The sequence below is a fragment of the Mya arenaria genome, chromosome 1 (genome assembly GCF_026914265.1).
Source record: "Mya arenaria isolate MELC-2E11 chromosome 1, ASM2691426v1".
Taxonomy (NCBI): domain Eukaryota; kingdom Metazoa; phylum Mollusca; class Bivalvia; order Myida; family Myidae; genus Mya; species Mya arenaria.
Genome location: NC_069122.1, coordinates 34,687,255 through 34,713,259, shown reverse-complemented (window position 1 = coordinate 34,713,259; position 26,005 = coordinate 34,687,255). Strand labels below are relative to the sequence as shown.

Here is a 26,005-nt window from a genome sequence, read left to right as displayed (position 1 = left end):
TTTATAATAATTATAAGTTTTTATTGGTATGTTCCCTGAGCTATTGTAGCCCTATTTCAGCTCGCAAAAAAAAGACAGCTATAAGGGTGATTATTTGTTTATTTTTTTTAACAACGTATCATAATAAGTATACTAAGACTATGTATCATGTATAAAATGTATACAATTGTAATATAAAACCATAAATATCATTATATGGGTATATTTTTCCAGACAGTGTATAAAGAAAATAATATCAATCATTAAACCAGAGTAAAACATATAAAAAATAAAATGTCAGAAATATGATGTAAAAACAATCTCGGCTTCCACACGCACGAATATCATCACCAAGTGGGCCAAGACGGAACTAAATCGCTCACCTGAGTAAAACCATTTCATAGACAAACTTGCAATTGGTTGGAGCTTACATATTTTGCTATATTTTTTTTAATTTCAGTATATTCAAAAAAGATTCGCTCCGATTTGTAATCCCTATTTTGCAATGGTTCAGAACAGTCTGAACAATTTTTGAAAGGACTAATACAAGGATGTTTGTTGTAAAGTTTGAGCAAAATCAGTTTCTGGGAAGATGTTATTTGTAACAAAAAAGTTCACAACTTTCAATGGACACGGGGTGATCACAATAGGTGACCTTGAGCTATTTGTGCACAAGTGAGATAAAAAGGACATCAGAGCACAGTAAAACAAACACTTTCACTGGTCTGTTTGTTAACTGCAGTTGAACAAGGGCCATAACTCGACAATTATTGAAGCCATAGTTATTGACCTTGTAATAATTGTGTACATTGTCAATGGAAAAATGCACACCATGTTTCTTTTGAAGATCTTGAACAGTTTTTTAATTACAGTCGATCACCGTTGGCTCAATTCCTTGTTGGCTCGAACTAGATGTAAAGAACCGATTTCTTTACACTGAAGGTAAAATATCCCCGCTTGGCTCGAATCTTCCGAGGTTCGATTAATTTTCGCGGGTCCCTGGGAATTCATGCCAATGGGGTTCTAATTCTAACTACGACGTCAAACGCAGACACTAACAATGGCACGAAGGGTATGACAATACCCTGACTTATTTCGTGAAATAAATGATTTATGATTCCATAAGAGCCCGAACACTCTGAGGTAGGATGGTCCGTGCCCCTGGGCGGGCTTTCTCGGTGACCCGGAAGACAAAGCCCTCTGCCCCTTGAAGTATGGGTACCTCGTGTTGCCAGCTGAAAAGAGCTCCGTCCGTGGTCTCCATGTACGGATTGACCTCAATCACCCACAGTTTCTTGCCTGCAAAATACATTGTAGGTGTTAAGCATTTGAATGTGATACATTTAATATTCACCATGTTCAGTTAATGTATGTATCATAGATTTTGAACAAAACTGGTAAGTTAATGTATGTATCGTAGATTTTGAACAAAACTGGTAAGTTAATGTATGTATAATAGATTTTGAACAAAACTGGTAAGTTTCATGGATTTTGAACAAAACTGGTAAGTTTCATAGATTTAGAACAAAACTGGTAAGTTTAATAGATTTTGAACAAAACTGGTAAGTTTAATAGATTTTGAACAAAACTGTTAAGTTAATGTATGTATCATAGATTTTGAACAAAACTGGTAAGTTAATGTATGTATAATAGATTTTGAACAAAACTGGTAAGTTAATGTATGTATCGTAGATTTTGAACATAACTGGTAAGTTAATGTATGTATAATAGATTTTGAACAAAACTGGTAAGTTAATGTATGTATCGTAGATTTCGAACAAAACTGGTAAGTTAATGTATGTATAATAGATTTTGAACAAAACTGGTCGGTTCATAAGTTTTGAACAAAACTGGTAAGTTTAATAGATTTTGAACAAAACTGGTAAGTTAATGTATGTATCATAGATTTTGAACAAAACTGGTAAGTTAATGTATGTATCGTAGATTTTGAACAAAACTGGTAAGTTAATGTATGTATAATAGATTTTGAACAAAACTGGTAAGTTTCATGGATTTTGAACAAAACTGGTAAGTTTCATAGATTTAGAACAAAACTGGTAAGTTTAATAGATTTTGAACAAAACTGGTAAGTTAATGTATGTATCATAGATTTTGAACAAAACTGGTAAGTTAATGAATGTATCGTAGATTTTGAACATAACTGGAAAGTTAATGTATGTATAATAGATTTTGAACAAAACTGGTAAGTTAATGTATGTATCGTAGATTTCGAACAAAACTGGTAAGTTAATGTATGTATAATAGATTTTGAACAAAACTGGTCAGTTTCATAGATTTTGAACAAAACTGGTAAGTTTAATAGATTTTGAACAAAACTGGTAAGTTAATGTATGTATCATAGATTTTGAACAAAACTGGTAAGTTAATGTATGTATCGTAGATTTTGAACAAAACTGGTAAGTTAATGTATGTATAATAGATTTTGAACAAAACTGGTAAGTTAATGTATGTATAATAGATTTTGAACAAAACTGGTAAGTTTCATAGATTTTGAACAAAACTGGTAAGTTTCATAGATTTAGAACAAAACTGGTAAGTTTAATAGATTTTGAACAAAACTGGTAAGTTTAATAGATTTTGAACAAAACAGGTAAGTTTGATAGATTTTGAACAAAACTGGTAAGTTTAATAGATTTTGAACAAAACTGGTAAGTTTAATAGATTTTGAACAAAACTGGTAAGTTAATGTGGTGTGTAACAATGCTTCTTATGATGATGTTTATTAAAGAGGGGTATTAATGTCAATGTTCATCCATGATTCTCCTCGGTCCTTTTAAAACAATTTACCTATTTACAATTTACCTATTTACAATTTACCTATTTTTTCTTTAGCAATTTCACAATTGTAATATCGTTACATTTTGTTTATCTCTTCTGTGAAGTTGGATACATATTCATGTTTAATAAAATATAAACCACTTATAGATAGGAAGTTTGTTCTCATTTTATATATTGCATACATGTAACATAATTACTTATACAAAAATTTCAACTCAACCGCACAATAATATGAATAGAGCAGACCGGTATATGCAAGAGGAATCCGGTTCTTAGATGGGAAACTGTCACCATATAAGAGTTGATGAATTTTAATGAAGGTACCCAATTAATAAATCTATATTTAAGCAAATATTGTGCATTTTCCCTTCATTTGAATAATGCAACAAGACACGCAAATACAAATTCATATAATCTAAATTTTATGATCTTTTATGCCTTTCAATAAATCTAACATATTAAGTATTTCATGAGTCATTACTCTTGTGATGTAATGCCCAATTTTATGTCGGTCCTTTGAAAAAGACCTTTAAAGGATGTGGGGTTTTTTAAGTGTTAATGTGAAGGTCACATGGCTATATTTAAATTTTTGCCTCAACCAGTAGGAAGCCGGTGACAAAAATTGGTTGATTCAATGGCGGCTCCAGGATTTAACATAAGAGGGGGCGCAATTTAGTGGCAAATATTGTGGCGCGCGCTCCCTTCCCAAGGAACACCAAAGAAGGCTCTAAACATTACAATGGAGTTTGGGGGTTCTCCATCCACGAACGATTTGGATCACTTAAAGCTGCACTCTCACAGATATACCATTTTTTCAACTTTTTAAATTTTTAATTTTTAAGCTAATTTTTGCGTAAATATCTGCAAACCAATGATATTAGATTGCTGACAAAAAACAGATCGTAGATTTTCCTATTTCCGTTCGAAAATTAATGTTTTTTGGCTTAAACCGTTACTAACGGTTTAAGAAAAATGCATAAAACATCAATTTTTGAACTTAAATATAAAAATCTGTGATCCATTTTTTGTCAGCAGTCTTATATAACTGGCTTCCATGGATATTCGCAAAAATTGGCTCGTTCCAAGACAAAAAATAAAAAAGTTGGCAAAACGTTTAATCTGAGAGAGTGCAGCTTTAAGACTTTGGTGATGCATTTTGTTGTTACTAATGCATAATTTCTCTACTAACATTGTCATGAAATGTTCACTTCAACAATTTTCTAAAACTGCTAGTGTAAGTGAAGTTCATGAAAAGATGATTTGACCATTGAAATAATATATTTAAGATGCACTCTCATTCCCAAATAAGACTTATCACAATTAATATGATTGTTTTAATTTACCAAAAAGGATGAATAAATGTCAAAAACAATAGCACTTTTATGAAGGATACCTTGTTTAATATGAAAGAAAAGTGCCTTATAAGAGAAAAATAGATCACCGTACGGTAAATCTTTTAGCATTTACCAAACATTTAATATTTTTGCCTTTTCAGCTATTGAATACATTGTTACAATCTTGTTAGGCCTTAAAAAATTGTTTGGTTAGGGTTACATCCTTTTTAAAATTAGGTAGGGTAGGTAGGCTTTTTTTTATTATTAAGCTTTATATTAGAATGTCATTTTCATCATTGGAGAATAGTGTTAAAGTTATCTCCTGTATAAGCATAAAGTTTTAAACTCCATATTTAAAAACCAAAAAAAAAAAAAAAAGAAAAAAAAAAAAAAAAATTCTTCCAAGTTTTTCATTTTTTGTTCAAACTGACTATAAAAACGGTAGGGTCGGCGCCTATTCCGGAGGTAGGGTCGGGTAACCCGAACCAAATGTATTTTTTAGGCATTGTCAGTAATTAATATTTTCCATAAATGCATTATTTAGTAAGAAGTTAATGGTTTATTAATCAAAATTTATGTGTGTTATACATGTGTATGTATTGATTTTGAATAAGAGTGCCACTTGAACAAAACGCACTTCTTAATTTCGTAACGATGCCGACACCGACAGAACGGTTATCACAATAATCTTACTTCTTACTTTGAAAAAAAACCCATACAAACTAACAAGAGGGCCCTGAAGGCCCTGTATCGCTCTGCTGATCCAATTCGAGTGTGAAATAAGTGTTTTCAGGGCGAGGGCAATTGTGATAGGGGGAGGGAATAAGTGTTTTTTTCAGGGCAATGGAAAGTGCAATGAGAGGGGACTTAATTAAAACAAATTTAGGACTAGTTTTCAAAGCTACATGTTAAATATTATAGTTGAGGGTATTACAGTTTTAGAGAATTTGAAATGTCAGTCTGGTGGTCTGTTACCTTAGAAAGGATGCGTAATTGTCTTTGTTTGTACATTTTTATTTTCTGTTCTTCTTATGGTTGGAGTATAAACATGAAAAGTGTCAAGTTCCATAAACTTATGGTCATAAATGTGGCCTTTAGAGTGTAAACATGCTTTTCCTATTATTTGACCTGATGACCTAGTTTTTAGAGTGTTAACAAGCTTTTCCTATTATTTGACCTGGTGACCTAGTTTTTGTCAGCATATGACCCGGATTTAAACTTGGCCTAGAGCTAATCAATATAAACATTCTGACAAAGTTTCATGAACATACAGTCATAAATGTGACCTCTAGAGTGCTAACAAGCTTTTCCTATGATTTGACCTAATGACCTAGTTTTTGACCACACATGACCTGGATTCAAACTTGACTTAGAGATTATTAATATAAACATTCTGACCAATTTTCATGAAGATATAGTTATAAATGTGACCTCTAGAGTGTTTACAAGCTTTTCCTTCAATTTGATCTGGTGACCTAGTCTTTGACCTGACATGACCAAGATACGAACTTGGCCTAGAGCTAATCAATATATACATTCTGACTTAGTTTCATACAGTCATACATACAGTCATAAATGTGACCTATAGAGTGCTAAACAGCATTTCCTATGATATGACCTGGTGACCTACTTTTTGACCGCACATGACCCAGACTTACACTTGAATTAAAGATTATTAATATAAACATTCTGACCAATTTTCATGAAGATATAGTCATAAATGTGACCTCTAGAGTGTTAACAAGCTTTTCCTTCAATTTGACCTGGTGACCTAGTTTTTGACCGCACATGACCCAGATTCGAACTTGACCTAGAGATTATTAACATTCTGACCAAGTTTCCTGAAGATACAGTCATAAATGTGACCTCTATAGTGTTGAAAAGCTTTTCCTTTAATTTGACCTGGTGACCTAGTTTTTAACCCCAGATGACCCTATATCGAACTCGTCCAAGATTTTATTGAGGGTAACATTCTGACCAAGTTTCATTAAGATTGTGCCTAAAGTGTGACCTCTAGAGTGTTAACAGTCAAATTGTTGACGACGGACGCCGACGGACAACGATGACAGACGACGGACACAGGGCGATCACAATAGCTCACCTTCAGCACTTCGTGCTCAGGTGAGCTAAAATTGAGTACAATGTTTAAGCAAACCTACCATTTTCGCATATTGCAAAGTCAATAATGGTGTTTTCGGGGAAGTCTGTGCTTGTGAGCTTTGGTTTGATTTTGTCATCGTAGTATTTCTTCACCATATCCCCATACATTGCCTTGTTGCTCGCGAGTCTTTCTGAGTATATTGCATAGTTGTACTGTGACAAGGCCACAAGCTCGTTCTTCCAAACAAATCCTCTAAATTCCATGTCCACATCTATGTCAACAAATTTTCGAATGACGAAATGTTCGTGGTATTTGCTGACTTGATTAACGGCAGCCAGCAAAAGATCCTGATATATTCTCTCACTTCGGAGAAACATATCAATGACCTCTCCTGCAGTTTTTACTCTCAGAGCATCAAAAGCTGCTTTGAGCAAGCACGTGATTTTGATATTTTCTGATCGATTAGATTCGGGATATGAATCAAGTTCAGAGAGGTACAGTTGTTTGAAATTGTTCTGAACTAGTGGTGCATCTTTAGCACTCCTGCTGGATGTTTTGACAAAAGCGAATCCATCTTTTGTGAAAACATCCATTGCGTTTTGCAGCCTGTTTTCGAGAACGTCGAGAAGTATCCTCTCGTCATCGGAGATAGTATCTTTCCAATCTGTGTTCTTGATCACGTCACTGTCTTTGTTTAAGTACAATCTGAAATGGTGATACAAATGTAATTTGTGTTTCATTACATCCATTCGGGTCATAATAATGCACCAGTCAAATGTAACCACGCCCCCTCCCCCCCCCCCCCCCCCCTGGTCTGGGGAATAGTGGGGACTTTGACTTTCGGTCAGGCCAACCCAGACTAAAATCCCCGCCCTGCGCACCCAAGGGACCTTAGGTTAGGCCTATTCCCTGCTATATTTTGCACAAAGACAAAACCACCCCATTCACTCGGCACTGCATGGTCACCCGAAAGGTAAAAACACAGCCCATTTTCTCAGCTATCCCCGGTATACACACGGACCTGGGGCCGTGGTTGTAATTGACAGGTGCATAAAGCACCTTTAAATTTTCAGAACTGCCTACATGTAGGAGAATTAGGAGTATAGGCATTCCAGAAAGGCTATGTTAGACTGCTGTATGGGATATAACCTTGGCCGGGTTGTTTCTCCAAAAGACTTTGATTCCTAGAACTCCCTAGGTCCAATAAAGTTGGAATTAAGACAACAAAATTTGCAATTTACCTAAATCTCCTATCGATTTTGAGGTCAGTAGGTCAAGGGCATGGTGACTTTTCTTAGAACATTGGTTTACGATCAATAGCTTATAAATTACAATGTACTTGTTTGAGTCCTCAAATTGTGGATATTTGAGATTGTGCATACTATTTAGATTGCCCCGGATTGCACATAGGTCATGGTGAGTAAATCACTCCTATATATTTTGGGGTCAGTACGTAAGGTTCAAGGTTGTGGTGGCATTTATTGGAAAATCGGTTTCCGATCAATAACTTGTATTGACATGTTCAATGGCAGTAACGTCAGTTGCGCCCAGGTGATCTTGTTATTATTTTTCGCGTGCAGATCGCCAAATTTGGAGATAAATCGGCAAATCTAAGAAAATGCTTACTGGTTAATTCTGTAAATTTTTAGAACCAAGGTTCATTCCAAATCTGGTCAATCTATGGCACACTAAAATAATAATTAAAAGGCCTCGATTGTTTTCCCAATTCATGTTTGTGTACTACAACACGTAAGAAAAAGGGTAACTTTGATAAGTACCTCAAAATCTCTGCTAAAAGTAGAACTGTCATTTTATGTTTGTAGTCATGTAGTAGGTCGAGACCCGGTGTTAAAACAAGATGTTAATTACCTCTCATACACTGCAAGAAAGACCTTGGCTTCCTCAAGAAGAAAGGGGCACAACTCTGTAGGGAATGTTTCATCTTTCAACAGGTCAATCCAGTGCTCTGTATTCACTTCCAACACTGATTTCTCATAAGCTAAAATACGAAAAATAACATGATCTTAAATGTTCATGTACTACTATAAGTATAAGCAACTGTTAAACAGTTTGAGGCCCCTTTGTCAATAAGCTTACAACAACATATTGTGAAAAAAGAGTTTCAGTTCAACGTGAAGAAAGAAATACAAACTAAATTTGCGTTGCCTGGACAGACCAATAAAGCTATTAGTTTTAACATTATTCTAACCAAATTAGACAGGATCAATGAAAATGTGATAGAACTACATACACATTGAAAAGATGGCCCACACCTTGTGAATATCTTATTATACCTAATTATAAGTTCAGGGGCCTCAGAAATTACAAAAAGTCTGTAGTATCCCGATGCAATTATGTTACTAAATTTATTACAAGCATTTTCAAGCTAACATCATTATTGATGTGCTCATTAAATCATGACAAGAAGCCTATGAGGGCCTATACTCTACGGGCATGGCTCCTGGGGTCAGTTTCAATCTAGAGCATGTACGTATGGGTAATAGGCAGCATTCGTATAGTTCTCTTGGAAAGTTTTCTGAATGGTCGAGCTGAAAACGTTGCATGTTCAACATGTGAGGGAAGAAAATGTAGTGAGCAGATCAGTGGTTTTCAAATGGAACAGAACTCTCATGTATATCAAACTGCTGTATGAGTTTGATAGAAATACTAACAGGGCCATTATGGCTCTAAATCACTCACCTGAGAGAAAGTTTTAAGCCTTTCTTACCACTAGAAAATGTTACATACCAAATATCTTATCTCTAAGCCTTTTGTTTCAGACATGAGGATAACATTTTCCTTTATATCTTTCAATAACACAGGTGACCCTCAGGGCCGGGCTAATTTGGAACTCAGGGGCATAATTTGAACAATCTTGGTAGAGGACCATAAGACAATGCTACACACCAAATATCTCAGCTTGAAATTTGTTCTCAAAACTGTATAAATGGTCCAAATTTCATTGCTGTGGCTTGAAAAATAAGAAAGTATAACAAAAGATCACCTGTCAATGTCAATATTGTCGAATGTCAAAACTGTACACATAGTCAAAAATTCAATGCAGTGCTTGAAAAATAAGAAACTAGGTCAAAGGTCACAATCAAGATCATCCAAACACAACATTTAGATTTGTTTTCAAAACTGTTCTCAAATTTCAAATTTCATTGGTGTAGCTTTAAAAATATAATGAAGGTCAAAAGGTCACAGTTAAAGGTCATCTGAGGCCAACATTGATACTCGTTAGCGAAAACTGTTCACATGGTCCAAATTTTATTGCAGTAGATCCACAAATAAAAAAGTAGGTCGAGAAGTCAGTCACAATCAAAGTCATCTGAGGACTAACATTGATATTTGTTTACAAGATTGAACACAAGGTCCATGTTCATTGCTGTAGCTTCAAAAATAAGAAAGTAGGTCAAAAGGTCAGTCATGGTCATCCAAACACAATACTGGTATTTATTTTCAAAATTATCCACCGGGGTGGGGCCAGTTTGAACACAGGGGCATAATATGAACAAACCTGGTAGAGGGCCATCCTATGATGCTACATAACTAATTTTAAAGGTATGTGCCTTGTGGTTTGAAACAAGAAGATTTGCAATGATTTCCCTATATAAGTATAGAAAACTTGTGAACCCAAGTGTGGCCAAGAATGACACTGTGCAATTGTATAAGCTCTTCTGGCCTGCTTAAATTCAAACAACCCATTCTAACTATAATTTTCACCTCTTTAACAAAAGCAAGGGAGAGTACAAATGAATACCAACTGCACACTCTAAAACTGAAGACTGTATCGCAATGGTTTACAGATGCATAGACGTACAGAAGACATACACTGCACCATGGCATACGCTTTCCTGGCCTTTGGCCAGTAGGGCTTGAAATGGGAAACAAACTTGGCAGTTATATAATCATGATTTTAAGTTCTCTATTAATTAATTTGAGCTGGTTTGTGGAAACAGCTGTTATATGATACAAATCCTTTTCCTTGGCAAGAGGCAAAGAAAAATGCCCCCTTCCAGCGGGCTATATAGAACCACAAACACCTTGGGTGAGATGCAGACTGTCTATAGATACAGTAATCCCAAACCTTTAATGTCTTCATCTTTCATAAATCCTGCAGTTCTAGCACTTGAGAAGTCTTTGATCGGTTCAGTAGACTTCTTTAGCTGAACAGCCTTCAACTGATCAGCGAGGCTTGCCATGGTGTGATTTAGACCTGGTTAAGATTAGACAAAGAATAATATTTATATCATTTATAATTATTATCTATTTCATACATTTTACAATCTTTTTCTGTAAACATATTACTAATTGAGTACAGGTTAAAGCTGGCCAAATTTAAACAGGTTTTGATGGGTTTCTTCAACATCAAAACTTTAATAACTTGTGACATGTATCTATAGCTTTTTCAAATGTAAACCAAGTGCCGTTTATATTGAATAGAAATTATAAGAGAGAATGTTTGAAGTCATGTTTACATTTATTGACATGCTCTTTCTGATTGTTATTTTGTTAAAATGATCAATTAAGGCTCTAGGAAAGCTGGCAGTAATTGAGGTACTGGTCTGTAGGAAGTACTCAACCAGTATATGCATATTGCAGCATAATATCTGGGAGTAGAATATTTGTTATTGGTTCCAGGTACAATGAATATCTGTGCTGAGAATAATACATATAAGATAATTTTTATTTAAGTGTAAGATGCTAGTATATTTCACTGAGTGAGCACTGAAAGCTTTATTTCAAGAGTGGCGTAGCCATGACTGAAACATTTACTTTTATTATTTGCAAGGTGAAATATATAATTATCTTACATTGAAACAGACAATTGTTCTTTTAGTTATCTGATTATATATTTTTGGGAAATTGCGCCAAATCATTTGGGAATGTAACTTCACTTCATTAAAGACGTCATTTATTTTTTTCCAAGCCCTGTGCTCCCTGATGCAAGATTTGGAACTGACCGCAGGCTAAAATTTGTAATAGTGAAAAACATTCAGGTTTAGTGTAGGGAGTCTGTTGCAGTCTGACTACTGATTATCAGTGACACTCAAATAACTACATGTAATTATCGATAGTACAATTGGTTTTTGACAATACCTTGATTTGTAATTTTATTCTTGTTCAATAATTCATTATCCTTATGAGTGTCTTTGAAGTTATTTAGTGTTACTGTTGCTGTTATTGATGATCATTTCAGAACAAATATAATTGATTGTCACCGATTTCTGGCACAACCAATTAATTATCCAAAATAATCGATCATTAGAACATCACAATTTAAGGTAATATTTTTACTGTTTGAAACAGTGAAATATGAATTTTATTTCACTAAACAGTGAAATATGAATTTTATTTCACTGATCAATCTCTTAAAACCACCAAAAAGCATATAATTAACACGTACTGGCTAAGGTCACAAATCCGAACACTTTTTGAGGTTTTTCACAATGATCTTGGAGAGTTTTTGTTGTAGCAAGTTAAAATTGCATATGAAACATCTTTGTTTAATGTGACAAAATCTGTCAAAGTACAGATTCAAGATCTCATCAATTTTATGTCGAAAATTGTTCATTTTATAGACAGTAAATCACCTTTAAATTTATGCTATGGAGGGCACAAATACCGAACACTCGAATATACATGGTCATACGATTATAATTAATAAGTATGCTATATTAAATAAACACTTAGCTGCAAAGTTATTTATTGTTTCCGATGTTTTTCAAAACATGAAATTCAAATGTAAAGCGTGATTTCTATTTATAAATATCATAAATGTAGGTCAACATAACAGCAAAACCTAAAGATGAGTGTGCGCCCTCTGACGTCATTCCCCCGTGAGCTACATTTTGATCTTTAAGGTATAAACATTGAACGGCATTTTTTTTAGAAAATACTCAACAAAACAAGATGAAACTTCGCAAATGTGACCAAGGCAAGCCTTTGTATTGATCTTGATCATTGAAAAATCGATCACGGTAAACAAACGCGTGTTTTAGCTGGTGTTCCGGATTTGTTCCCTGTTCGGAAATGTACCGTCAACCAGTATGGTTCATGTTCATTTTATTTCCGCGTTCGATTCACCTCGAAGCTCGCCTCTGTAATGATAAATCAACCCGAATATTGTTGACATCATCTACAGAGCATCATTTCAACATGTCTTTAATGAAAAAGTATTAACTATGAACCTTAAATGGCCCAAGATACACACTTAAAACATGAAAGAATATTCACCTGTGTATTACTCTGTTGATATAGTTACAATGGCAAAATTATATACAATGGCAAAATTATAGTCAAGGGAAATAACTTTTGCAAAATGTTTCATTAAACGGTTACATACAACTACGAGTCAACGCGTTTTTTATCCGAGTTATCCGACCCTACCAAAAGATAGCACCGATTCATTGAATTTTGGTGATTAGTTTCGTTACCTTATGGAAAATTGGCGGTTGTAACCACAGGGGGTTCCCTCGAGTTCTTACCCTTCTGGTGTACTGTGTATATATTATAAAAACAAGGGACAGAAGACCGATTGCGCAATCCTGACACGGTTCAAACTGAAGACAACTACATGTATCACACGGATTAAATAATTAAACTAACATTAAATATTTACATTGCATACGCATTTCTAACTTTTGCATTCTGCACAAGTACACAATACACCGAGTTTTCACACAGGACTGTTAATTTGCCTTTTTATGTGTGGACAATGATCATCCAATGAAATTGCTCGATACAGCTGTCCGATATAAAATGCTCACAAAATGTTTTAAGAAATAAGTAGTTAATTGAATACAAGTGAATGTCTTCTTTGAAAACATGTATGAATGAGATCGATCATTAATAAATCAGCATCGATCGGTTTGCATCCCTGGTTATCAATCAGGATTTTTTTACCGATTCTCGGCACTAAGGATAGTTCTAAAATCGCCATCATCATGAACGTGAACAAAACAATTTACTGCTTGGCAGACGTTTTATTATATGTATTAACGGTCAGGCCTGCATCCATAGATGGGCTTACCGGACAGATTCACATTTAATTATTTGGAATGCTTCTTATAACGAAAAAAAAAACATTTAGCAGGAAAAACACATTCAACTGTATGCAATTAACTACTTATTTCTTAAAACATTTTGTGAGTAAATATATCTTAAACTAAATCATACGGAAATTACCGGTTTTTTAATTCGTGTCACTATCGTGTCACGTGCCGACTCGATCCGGAGTTCGGTCATCGGAACAACACTAGAACAATAAAAAGAACACGATAACGAGTTCTGGAAATTTTATTAGACCATTAAATAAATTTCATTCTACTTTTTAAAAACAGCCTAACGACCATGACTAAGTACATGCAAGTTTATATAAAAATCATGCTTTTGGCACTCGTTGGTTTAAACATATGATATTATTCCATGACAAGGTTCAAATGACAACATCTCGATACAAATAAAATTAGTATTATAGAATTTGTTCTGAAACTAAGCGCTTATAAAGAATCTTCCTCGGCATCAAACATTTATGTTTAAATATTAGTATCTATAAATTTATTATTGGCACTTGTTCTACATAAAAAACTGTGATCTACTTCTTATACATATGTTATTAAACATATCTAACAATAAAAATATATACTATTTTTTCCTTAAGAAATTCAACCGCTAGTTATATTCATAAAGCACCTTTTAACGTTTAATGGTGCACTCTTTCTCCCTAATAAGCAGTACCACAATTAACGAAATTTCGTTAATTTACCGAAAATGTTGAATAAATATCGAAAACAATGATTCTTATAAAGGATGCCGTGTTTAATTTGAGAGAAAGGTGCAGAAAAAACGATATTTCTACCATATGAGACGATAATTGATCACAGTAAATATTGAAGGACCCACCTGTCAATTATTATTTGTGCGTTTTCAGCTATTAAATACACGGTTACAATCTTATCATCAGTAAATAATATTTTATATAAATGCATTATCTAGTAAGTAGTTATAGGTCTTTCACCCAACATGTATGTTTTTAACAGTGTATGTTTTGATTTTATACGAATATCGCAATAAAATGAAAATCTACGTTCAACATATCACAGTTGACATTCATTGCACACTCCTTATGAAACAGTATAAGTATGGTTATCATGTTAATTAGCAGTGAAACACACCTCAGATGATCTTTCCTGCTCCCTCCTTGTCATTTAAGTACATGATTCTTATTGTTTATTTCAAATATTATTTTGCCCCTCCACTCTGATGAAAAACAAACATGTCTGTTTACATCCATTAATCACCAGCGGACTATTCCGTCAGCAGTTCCGGTCTGACCGTTTGTGATCGGATGTAGAGTTCGCAGTTCCGGTAAACGTGCACTTCGGCCGTGCGGGCCCGGAACTGGAGACATATCGTCTTCTCCGGAACTTCTCCCGACAGATCGATCAGCCTATCCTGCACGATGTTTGATCGCTTGTTTCGTGCCCCGTGGTCAACTACCACCAACATTATTTGCGGGCACTTTCTGACCACTTCAAAAACACTCTCGGCGGTTATATTAAAGTTTTGAGTGATAGTCAGATTTTCCAGATTCTTTGCATTCACTGCTATGTCTTCCAAGCAAGAATCGGTCAGACGGCTTGTTTGTGACATTGAACCGCCAGAAATATTCAACTTGCGTAGAAATGTACATTTCTTTACAATTTCTTTCACGCCAGCGTTTGTAACTAGCGCACATGCCTGAACGTTCAATTCGCGCAAATCCCTACAGTAGTTGGCTAATTGTTTGATGCATGCGTTGGTTAGGGCCGAGCAGAAGTGGAAATCCAAACGATAGACGTGTGAATGCTTTCCTAAGTTCAAAGCATCATATCGAACATACACTGTTGTGTCTTTTGCTTGCGACGGTAATGGCTCTTCCATCTTGGAACCGTTCATGGTATCACTTATTCTAGCAGTTTCGTCGTCTTCTTCCTCATGTACAAGGCTTATGTCTTTCACTCTGTGACACATACCAACAGAAAATCTCCTCAGTGCTTTACACTGCGTTAAAATTGCATTCACCGATTTAGAGGTCAATTGTGAACAGTTGCTTACGTCCAAAACTGAAAGTCTTGTGCAGTTTTTCACAAGATTCACCAAGCACATGTCCGTTAGTGAAAGACAGTCCGACACATACAATTCTTCCAGCCAACGACAGCCTGAAGCTACTGCATTAATGGCCACGTCGCTTATTTCCGTACAATGGCGCAAATTGAGAACTTTCAGTTGATGACAATGTTCAGCTATTCTTTCAATTCCCGCATCGGTCACATTAGATTTTACGTGAAGAAATGGGTTGTTATTCAACAATAAACGTTTCAATTTCGGGCAACACATAGCTACACTTTCAAGTCCGATGTTCGTTATGCCTTCAACCCCAGTCAACAGAAGTTCTTCCAAATGCTGGCTGTGCCTTGCGAAACTTCTCAATAACTTGTCGCTTAATTTGCATTCACACAGAACTAAAACCCTCAGGTTTGTAAGGCAGATCTTTTCAGAAATTAAGTCCAATGCATCGAACTCGAATTCCAAGCTACTCAACGAATTTCGTAAGTCCAGCTTTTTAATGTCTGGCATTTCCGTAAATATAAGTTCAAGCGTACTAGCTTTCAGGGCACAATTTTTAATTGATAACTCTTTCAAGTGCCTATGACTTGCCAAGAACCGTTTAAGCTCGCCTTCATTAAACCCTGGTGTACGGTCCGAATTTCTGGCGAAAGTGACGGATTTCAGATTCGGAAATAATGTTTCGATCGTTGATGACCCTGACTGCTCGTTTAACGTATCGTTCGTATTCATCTGATCAGTTATAAAGTCCGAGCAAACCAATTTCAGAGATTCTAGTCCACTATATTTTTCGGACAAATTCCTCAAACATTGATTAACATCATCATAATGCTCCTCAAAAACACTGCACGAGTAGCCGCCTTTCAGACAGACCTCCTTCAAATTTGGACAATATATTCCTTCGTGGTCGATGACTTTAGATTCTAATTTATCCAGATCGACAACTAATGTTTCAATACTATCGACAGTATCAGCAATAAGCTCCAAAAATGACTTGGTTGCAAGTCCACATCCAGGAAAGAGTGACAAGCTTATTTCCCGCCAAAATACTCGCTCGTATGTCAGCTGGTTCCATACTTTACACGTGCGTCGTACGCCGCTTATCAGGTCCTCGTGGGAAAGATATTTGAATATTTGCAGAAGAACATTGACGGGAAGATCCATCATAACCGGCTTCTGGAATCCATCCATTGTTCGCCTGTCGATAGGAATATTTCAATTTAGCTTAAGAAGATGACGATTAATTCTCAGCAATGCCTTGTACATTGTACCTGAAATAAAGGAATATCTATGTTTGAACCATAAAAAATTCTGTGCATTGCAGATGGCCAGGACGCTAAAAATTGGAAGTCATATTTGGAACGGTCTAACTGCTCAGATATGGGTTGATACAATGTACACATATGAATCGGCTTCGCCACCGTTGTGGGGTTGGCCTGAGGGCGTGGCCACATTTGTGGGCTTGGCCACATTTGTGGGGGTGGTCACGGTTGAGGGCTTGGCCACATTTGTGGGGTTGGCCAACGTTGTGGGGTTGGCCTGAGGGCGTGGCCACATTTGTGGGCTTGGCCACATTTGTTGGGGTGGTCACGGTTGAGGGCTTGGCCACATTTGTGGGGTTGGCCAGGGTTGAGGGGTCGGCCACATTGGTAGGGTTGGCCACATTTGTGGGGCTGGCCACGGTTAAGGGCTTGGCCACATTTGTGGGGCTGGCCACGGTTGAGGGGTTGGCCACGGTTGTGGGGTTGGCCACAGTTGAGGGGTTGGCCACATTTGAGGGGTTGGCCACATTTGTGGGGGTGGTCACGGTTGAGGGCTTGGCCACATTTGTGGGGCTGGCCACGGTTGAGGGGTTATCCACGGTTGAGGGGTTGGCCACGGTTGAGGGCTTGGCCACATTTGTGGGGTTGGCCACATTTGAGGGCTTGGCCACATTTGTGGGGCTGGCCACAGTTGTGGGCTTGGCCACATTTGAGGGCTTGGCCACATTTGTGGGGTTGGTCACGGTTGAAGGCTTGGCCACATTTGTGGGGCTGGCCACGGCTGAGGGGTTGGTCACAGTTGTGGGGTTGGCCACATTTGATGGCTTGGCCACATTTGTGGGGTTGGCCACGGTTGAGGGCTTGGCCACGGTTGTGGGGTTGGTCACGGTTGAGGGCTTGGCCATGGTTGTGAGGTTGGTCACGGTTTAGGGCTTGGCCACGGTTGTGGGGTTGGCAACCGTTGAGGGCTTGGCCACATTTGTGGGGTTAGTCACAGTTGAGTGCTTGGCCACATTTGTGGGGCTGGCCACAGTTGAGGGGTTGGCCACGGTTGAGAGCTCGGCAACATTTGGTTTCGGTTGTGGGATTGGCCATGGTTTTAGGTGTGGTCATGGTTGTGGGCTTGGAAGTAGTTGTGGGGCTGGCCATGGTTTTGGGGTTGGCCATGGTTGTGGGGCTGGCCATGGTTGTGGGCTAAGCCATGGTTGTGGGAATGGCCATGGTTTTGGGGTTGGCCATGATTGTGGGGCTGTCCATGGTTTTGAGGTTGGCTTTGGTTGTGTGGCTGTCCATGGTTTTGAGGTTGGCTATGGTTGTGTGGCTTGCAATGGTTGTGTGGCTGGCCATGGTTGTGGGCTTGGTCATGGTTGTGGGGCTTGCCATTAGTGTTGGGCTGGCCCTGGTTGTGGAGCTGATCATGGTTGTGGGGCTGGTCTTGGTTGTTGGATTGGCCATGGTTTTGGTGCTAGTCAGGATTGTGGGCTTGGCCATGGTTTTGTGGTTGGCCATGGTTGTGGGGCTGGCCATGGTTGTGGAGCTGGTCAAGGTTGTGGGCTTGGCCATGGTTTTGGGGCTGGCCATGGTTGTTGAATTAGCCTTGGTTGAGGAATTGGCCATGGTTTTGGTGCTGGCCATGGTTGTTGGCATGGCCATAGTTTTGGTGTTGGCCATGGTTGTGGGCCTGGCCATGGTTGTGGGTTAGGCCAAGGTTTCGGGGGTTTCGTCACAGTTATTGGGCTGGCCATGGTTATGGGAGTGGCAATGGTTGATGGATAAGCCATGTTTCTGTGGCTGGCCATAGTTGTAGGGCTGGCCAAGGTAGTGGGATTGGCAATGGTTGTACGGCTTGCCAGGGTTGTTGGGCTGTCTATATTTGAGGGACAAGTTACAGTTGTGGGGGTGGTTACTGGTTTGGAGCTGGCCATGATTGTGTGATTGGCAATAGCTGTGAGGCTGGCTACAGATCTGAATCTAACATTATGATATACAGTCATCGAAATTAGACTTTTGGATGAACAAGCCCGAACTCTTATTTTATTGCATGGAATCATATTTATGAACAAGCCCTGCTATATAAAATTCAGAATTTGAGCAAGCCCGGAAGACATTTTACCAGAGCAGGCCTTGCGGGCTTGTGCTAATTTCGACCACTGGATATATGATAATATTTAATTTATATTAGGCCATTTTTTTATTATTAATTGGTTAACGGATTTTTTTGAAAAAATGGACGGGTGGTGCGAAAAAAAAAAAAAAAAAAGGATTTCATACTCATACCAATTTCTTTACAAATCATGTACATGTATTTTTCATAGCGTTTGTGGCGAAACCCAAAACCAAAAGATCAAAATAACAACAAACAGGAAAGACATGTTCATAGATACATGTGAATGACATTTGAAATGCTTAAGTATTTTTTGATTTCTATGCAACACAATGTCTGCAATGCCTAAATATTATAATGAATATTGATATGTTCAAATGCTCACTTTGTCATACACATATGTTTGGCTTTACAGTCCAATTTTCTCTCCTACCTATTTCAAATTCAAATTAATGTAATCATTATATAAGCATTTTATATACTTCCACCTTAAAATAATGTCACATTTCAAGTCAATATTATTACAAACTTTCAGATTACTTTTTGTTGATGTTTTTGAAGCACATCCTGACTGCAAGAGTTTTCCTATTTGCAACACTATTTTCACATATCAACCTTACAATGAATATGCCTGGGTCTCATCATTGATGGGCACTACTTCTTTTCAACAGAAAAAGCACAATGTAACAAATTTCACTGACTCAATTATTTATTAAATGGAATAAGAAAAAGTAAATAATAAAAATGACTTTATATTCAGTAATGAATTCTTTGACATTAAGATATTTCTCTGCAGCTTTGACAAAATTTAAGTCACCCCAGATTTTGATTATTTGAATAGTAGTCTCCATATAATTTGTTTAACAATTAATGCCCCCTGGTACAAACACAGGACAATATATTTTATCAGTTACTCTGGTTTATATGTGATTTGTTAACATTGATACAGACATCAGCCTTGATGTCAGTGTCACCAAAAAAATAGTTTAAATGCAGATGGTATGTTGAAAATGAGAATTTTTTTTTTGTATGATCTCAGCTCAATTGAGGCCGCCATTTTGAAAACAATTTTTAAAACTGCATCTTTATGTTGCAAAGGAACATGCAACAGGTTTTACATGATTTTATGTGCGCAAAAACCCCCAACTGATTTCCTTTTTCCAATATTTAAAAAAAAAAATCCCCACGCCCAAAACAAATCTTTTTTTTTTTTTTTTGAGTTTTCGAAATAATTGGGCGGCGGATCCGTTAACCAATTTATTAAAAAAAAGGCCTTATCATATCAAATAAAATAGTGATACTATTGTATTAATCAATGACATGGGTTTCATTTTCACAATTTCACATGAGTCCAATGTTACTAAAAAATAAATATGAGATATTTGTAGGGCCTAAAAAAAAAATTGTTTGGTTAGGGTTACATTCTTCTCAAAAATAGGTAGGGTAGATAGGCTTTTTTTTTTTTTTTTTTATTTTTTTTTTTTTTATTAAGCTTTATATAAGAATATCATTTTCATCATTGGAGAATGGTGTTAAAGTTATCTTTTGTATTATAAGCATTTAAGGTTTAAACTACATATTGAAAAGCAATTAAAAAAAAAACGAAAAAAAAAAATATTATTTTTTTTTTTTTTTAGTTTTTCATTTTTTTTTAAACTGACTATAAAAACGGTAGGGTCGGCGCCTATTCCGTAGGTAGGGTCGGGTAACCTGAACCAAATGTATTTTTTTTTAGGCCTAGGTTCATACATTTACAAATTTGTGTTAAAGCTGCACTCTCACAGATTTACGGTTTTTACAACTTTTTTTTTTCTTTGTCTTGGAATGAGAATTTTTTTGCTTAAATATCTGCAAACCAGTAATCAAAGACTGCTGACAAAAGATCAGAACGCACATTTTCATATTTCCGTTCAAAAATTAATGTTTCATGGCTAAAACTGTTACTATTGGTTTAAGAAAAATGCATAAAACATCAATTTTTGAACTGAAATATAAAAATCTGCACTCTAAAGTTTTGTTAGCTGTCTTAAATAACTGGTTTCCATGGATTTTCGCAAAAATTGGCTCGTTCCAAGACAAAAAATAAAAAAAGTTGTCAAAACCTTCAATCTGTGAGAGTGCAGCTTTAACATGTAGGCCTTCACATTAGTCCAGTAGTACTGTGAGAGCATGACACTGATTAAAAGTATGCCTGATTTCAATATTTGATAGACATTATTTCTTTATCACTTTTACTGCAGAAAAGTTGTATGTTTGATAATTACATAAACTCAGGTGAGTGAAGGTCATACAGACAATTTGAACTTAAATTGTGACCATCTACATACTTGTAAACATTGACTGTGCCTCAGTGTGGTCAACATTGGTACATATAGTATAAATCAATCAAGCTACAACTACCCCTCCCAATAAATGATTGATTTAGAGGCTTCATTTTGTTTTAGTGTTAAGATTTATCCTTAAAAAGTACTCTGAATTAATCCAATTTTTATTTCTGTCAAAATCAAATGTACACTTAGTGACTACATAAGCAATGTAAATTACCCACCAGAAAGATACATTAACCATGAGGACATGTCTTGGCAAACTACACAATACCAAACTTTTTCCTTGGTAGAATATTGATTTCTTGTTTATTTTATCCGAAACAGGGTATTGTGCGAACTACCATCCTGTTTGCACGAAGTGTGCCGATACTCTTCTATCAGGAGGTGCGAAGCGCACCTGACGACGAACGTAAACAAAGTTTCATCGGGTGTAAAATAGGTAATACTTCAAAATATAACATGTTTAAGCGTTTTTACTGATTTCTTTGCAGAAAATTCAAACAGTTGAAAAGGTCTGACCCATCGAATGATTCTAATATTTGCTAACTGTCGTATATTTTCGAGAAACGCATTCGTACTCATTATGATTCGATCCATGGGGGTCACATACATTGCCATATTTTCAGTGTCAATGTTTTTTCAATAACAAACACTAGCAATAGTAATATGAAAAAATATTAAATCCACACTAAATCTATTTTGGAATATTTATTATTATGTTATTGTTTTTAAATAGATTGAAATAAATGAACTAATATTATAAACATGTACATGTTTGTGAAGCCTGTATGTTTAATTTTATTCTTGCTAAATATACTTTGTACAGAGCCATAATGCCAGGCCAAAAGACGCGGGGAGATGAGCCCTCAATGTATCTGCAGAGACCCTCAACAGGGAAGTCACAAGACGTACGCCACATTCTCGTAAAAACCTTTCGAGAGCTCTTCACAAGAGATGCCATTGGGCCGGAAACTGTGAAAAATCTAAAAGTTTCGAAAGGAGGTGATGATCCATACCATGAGCGATATGTAGATGCTCTGCAAAAGGTACTTTGAGAATTCTTCATGGATTCCACTTCTGCTTTTTTATATGTATATGTAAACTGGCAACTTTAAAGGTTCCATTAGCAAAAATTGGCAGCTTTTTACATACAGCAAATAAATTAACACAACTTTAACTTGTTTAATTGGATTTATAATAATCAAGAATAAGTATTGACTATCAACAAAAGTAAAAGTTTAACTTACATACATGTACGTATACATGTCCAACAGAAAAGCTTAAGATTATCTTAAATATGAAAAATTGAACCTGACATCAAACCATAACTTGTTTCATTTTATAATACTAACTGATTCCTTTTCACAGGTATTTGAAGAGCGACAGCGTCGTATGGCAGAAGCTGCCATGTTGGAACGCCACATCATGCAGGCCCAGGCCAGGGCAATGTCAGCAGATGAGCGAGAGTTGAACCGGGTCGCAGATTCTTGTGATACTTATCATGACCTCGGACTGCCCCCAGGTAAGTTAGTTAAGAGCATGTTTTGCTGTCAATTTGTATTAATAAACTGCGAAAGCTGATTTATAAACTAAAAACTAAATGATTGATTATGTCATGGAGTTGATTCTACATCTTCACTTAGCTAGGACATTTATATCAACGTTTTATTTGTTAATACTATTTTTCAAACCTTTGACAGGCCCAATCGGAGAAGGTAATTTAAGCACTGTTGAATACTTCTGGAATTTCAGGTGTTTTACCTTGTTGTTGATTTATGAAGGGTTTTAAAAAAGTAAACAAAATTATGCAAATGAAAAATATATAGCAGTGTGTATTTTGCACATTTCCATCAGTGATGTTTTCTTGTTGCACTTTTTGCACATGTTCCAGGATTGTTTTCGTGTTAAATGAGCCCTCAAAGTTATAATTGATTATTCCTAAAAAATGCAGTTATTAAATTCATTGCAAATTCACTTGACCCAAAGAAATAATTATTGAAGTTACATTTATTAACTTGTTTTTGTAGAAATGATAATAGCTTTCAATGAAAGTGGGTTTAAGTGTTGTTGACATTATATTCTACTTCTTTTCAGTTCGCTCCCATTTCCAAACCTGCCTCGACAGTCAATTGCTTGAAAAGCATCACCTGCTCACTCCAGCGGACTATGCCACTGAAGAACCACCCCCGATGCCACCACCTGCAGGTAAGTGTATTAGAAGCATCACCTGCACATTCCACCTGACGGTGTCACTGAAAAACCACTCTTGATGCCACCACCTGCAGGTAAGTGTAACAGAAACACCACCTGCTCACTCCAGCGGACTATGCCACTGAAGAACCACCCTCGATGCCACCACCTGCAGGTAAGTGTACCTGCTCACTCCACCTGACTATGCCACTGAAGAAACATCTGATGCAACCACCTGCTGGTAGGTGTATCAGAAACCCCACCTGCTCATTCCCCCTGACTATGCCACTGAATAACCTCCCAAATGCCAACACCTGACGGTATACCACTTGCTCACTCCAATAAGTTGTGCCACTAAAGAACCATTCTGGTGCAACCACCTGCATGTTAGTGTAGCAGAAACACCATCATCTCACTCCAGCTGACTATGCCAATTAGGAGCCACCCGAATGCCAGCACCTGCAGCTCAGTGTATCAAAAAGACCATCTGCTCTCTCCAACAGACCATGTCGGTGAAGAAACAACACCTGCTCACCTCCTCCTGCTAGCGTATCAAATTTGATAATTTCACTAAAGAGCATAATATTCTCATCGATAGGCATAAAAAGTATAAAAAATCTTTTTTCAAAATCATTTCAAAATTTGATAATAATTTTGTTTAAATTACAGTTGATATCATTTCAGCTGAGAAGATCCCCAGTTATGCGCGGGACACCCTGACATCACGTCAGCACACTAGGGATGACTTATTTCTGCCCCCTGCCTCCCCACCACCCTCCCTTGCTAGGAGCCAATCAGATATTGGCAGTCTGATGTCAGAGGAACCAATCATAACACAGCGGGAGAGAGAGGAAGCTTATCTGGTAAGAACAACCTAGTGGCAATCTTAAAGAGACTTTCTATCCAAATGCAATGGTTAAGAATTAAAACTGAAATATATTTTTGAGATTTTAAAACAAATTGACATCTAAAGCAATGTTATTACTGGGTTAATTGTTGTTAGTAAACATGTAGATTTTTCAAAATTATTATAATGTTAATAATCGATAACATTAATACGTGAGTATATATGGTACTACAGGCACAGTTTCCTCGTAATGATGCGTGGAAACAGCAGATGTCCGAAGATAAGAGAGAGCAGGAAAGGGTCAGCCTAAAAAACCTGGTGAGAAACCATACGTTTGTTGAGGGAAGTTCTTTAATTAAGAGGACTGCAACCTTTAATTTAGAGGACTGCAGGATATATAACATTAATAATTATACAAAAATAATACATTTTTTAACTACAACATTGTACTACTCAATCTATATCTATCTAAGATATTCAAATGAAACTCTGTACACGTTGCCAGAGACATTACAAACATGTATAGCAAGGCCCATAACTCTTACTCTAGCTTTAAGAATTCATGAGCTATACCCCTTGTTTGACTAAATAAAATAGTGCTAATATTTAAATATTGCTTTAGTGGCCAAAGTTACACCCTTTGTTAGCTGAGAAATAGTATTTTTTCTAGTACTACATTTTTTTTTACCCAGAATGCGATGACAAACTACCAGCGTAACCCACGGCATGTGCCACCCTCTGCTCTGCCAGGAAAGAGTTCCCTTATCAAAGCTAGCAAGGTCAAGGCCAAGGAGGTTGGGATAAAGCAGAAGGAGGATCCTACACCAGAGTATGTTGTTTTTGATGGGCATTTTTCAATTAAAAACACTTAATTACCTTTTTGAGTCAAGTTACGGTTACATTGACTCGTTTTATTGTCACCAGCTTCAATAGACCAGAACTTCCAAGTTTTTCTTATCCAATCATTTTGATAGTCAGACATACGGCCTTAATCTGAATAAAAGTTTTAAGTCAATGGGATTACTGGTAGTTTATTTTGGTAAAAACTTAATTTATCTGGATGGGTACCAAATACTGGTCTTTTGGCTTTTACTTCTTATGGACTATTTTGAAATATCCTTCCAAAACAGTTTTAAGTATGTTGCTTTTTGTATAAATATGTTGCTTATGCACTCGGAATTTTATCCCCACTTTTTCTACAATTTGCCCCTGGGTACAGTCTTCCCTAGGATGTTTTTCTACAGACAGATGTGTTATTATAATTAATATGTAATATAAGTCTATAGATCTTCACCAAAACATTTTCAGGCCGAAGGAGCCTTCCCAAGTTTTTCTGGTTTCTCCACCTGCTGTGGTCTTCTCCGACTACAAAGTGGGACAAGTGTATGAGGTAGGGATTATCTACAACTTTGTAAGATTAGGGAACAACAATCAGCCATTTGTCAATTAAACAAGTTTCTTCAATTATTATTTTTTTAAATTGTCAAAGCCTTGGTTTCATTGTTGCATCAATGTTGGCATACACATTTTTTAATCTTGCCCATAACTCAAAACACTGTTCAACTCTTGTTGCCAGTGACAATATGCTCATGTACAGCATGGCCCATAATTCTGGCTTTGGTAATTACTGCTTTATGCCATTCTTTGACTGGACAAACAACAGAAGTGCGCTGGTATTTGCTGGGTGGAACTCTTGTTCACTTCATGAACTTTAGTGGATAAGATGGATTGATGTACATTTTTCTAGAATAGATAATAGTTATATTCCTTCTATAAGTAGAATTTCAGGCAAGTAATTACTTTATAATTCACTTCTTAAAATTACAAAGATATGAAATATTACAATAGTAATGATCTGATATTGTTGATATACTTTTTGATACACATTTTGATGACATAAATCTTTAGAAAACTTGCACTGAAAGCTTATTATGTGATCATTTAAAAT

General features: G+C 36.4%; 4 protein-coding genes across 7 annotated transcripts in view; 1 reads left to right on the top strand and 3 right to left on the bottom strand.

Moving 5' to 3' along the window:
* Positions 1-102: 102 nt before the first annotated feature.
* LOC128234205 (uncharacterized) lies at positions 103-12,477 on the bottom strand. Its single transcript, XM_052948289.1, has 5 exons — positions 12,454-12,477; positions 10,304-10,432; positions 8,083-8,212; positions 6,272-6,918; positions 103-1,278 (listed from the first exon to the last, which is right to left on the bottom strand). The coding sequence occupies exons 2-5, from the start codon at positions 10,416-10,418 to the stop codon at positions 1,091-1,093; spliced, it is 1,080 nt and encodes a 359-aa protein (XP_052804249.1). The 5' UTR covers positions 10,419-10,432; positions 12,454-12,477; the 3' UTR covers positions 103-1,090.
* Positions 12,478-13,499: 1,022 nt separating this feature from the next.
* On the bottom strand, positions 13,500-21,377 carry LOC128232731 (dynein regulatory complex subunit 6-like). The gene is made up of 2 exons (XM_052946450.1): positions 21,242-21,377; positions 13,500-16,598 (listed from the first exon to the last, which is right to left on the bottom strand). The coding sequence occupies exon 2, from the start codon at positions 16,516-16,518 to the stop codon at positions 14,527-14,529; it is 1,992 nt and encodes a 663-aa protein (XP_052802410.1). The 5' UTR covers positions 16,519-16,598; positions 21,242-21,377; the 3' UTR covers positions 13,500-14,526.
* On the bottom strand, positions 17,784-18,278 carry LOC128226719 (hepatitis A virus cellular receptor 1-like). Its single transcript, XM_052936716.1, has one exon. The coding sequence runs from the start codon at positions 18,276-18,278 to the stop codon at positions 17,784-17,786; it is 495 nt and encodes a 164-aa protein (XP_052792676.1).
* Positions 21,378-21,391: 14 nt separating the features above from the next.
* The window catches only part of LOC128232705 (deleted in lung and esophageal cancer protein 1-like), a 29,121-nt gene continuing 24,507 nt past the window's right edge, over positions 21,392-26,005 (top strand). For 3 of the 4 annotated variants that reach the window (XM_052946438.1, XM_052946430.1, XM_052946415.1), the window contains exons 1-9: positions 21,392-21,459; positions 21,847-22,066; positions 22,389-22,542; positions 22,721-22,735; positions 23,115-23,225; positions 23,895-24,073; positions 24,292-24,375; positions 24,750-24,886; positions 25,366-25,447. In XM_052946438.1, the coding sequence (XP_052802398.1) occupies positions 21,854-22,066; positions 22,389-22,542; positions 22,721-22,735; positions 23,115-23,225; positions 23,895-24,073; positions 24,292-24,375; positions 24,750-24,886; positions 25,366-25,447 (975 nt within the window). In that variant the 5' untranslated portion in view covers positions 21,392-21,459; positions 21,847-21,853. The remainder of the gene's footprint in view (positions 21,460-21,846; positions 22,067-22,388; positions 22,543-22,720; positions 22,736-23,114; positions 23,226-23,894; positions 24,074-24,291; positions 24,376-24,749; positions 24,887-25,365; positions 25,448-26,005) is intronic. The other variant, XM_052946423.1, reaches the window with a different exon arrangement.

What these genes read in the sequence shown, in the direction of transcription:
- LOC128226719 (XM_052936716.1), bottom strand. Translation starts at nt 18,278, where the DNA reads ATGGCCAGGCCCACAACCATGGCCAACACCAAAACTATGGCCATGCCA.
- LOC128232731 (XM_052946450.1), bottom strand. Translation starts at nt 16,518, where the DNA reads ATGGATGGATTCCAGAAGCCGGTTATGATGGATCTTCCCGTCAATGTT.
- LOC128234205 (XM_052948289.1), bottom strand. Translation starts at nt 10,418, where the DNA reads ATGGCAAGCCTCGCTGATCAGTTGAAGGCTGTTCAGCTAAAGAAGTCT. An exon ending in GAAAGATGAAGACATTAAAG is followed by an intron (nt 8,213 to 10,303) that starts GTTTGGGATTAC and finishes TTCGTATTTTAG; the next exon opens with CTTATGAGAAATCAGTGTTG. An exon ending in CTTTGCAATATGCGAAAATG is followed by an intron (nt 1,279 to 6,271) that starts GTAGGTTTGCTT and finishes TGTATTTTGCAG; the next exon opens with GCAAGAAACTGTGGGTGATT.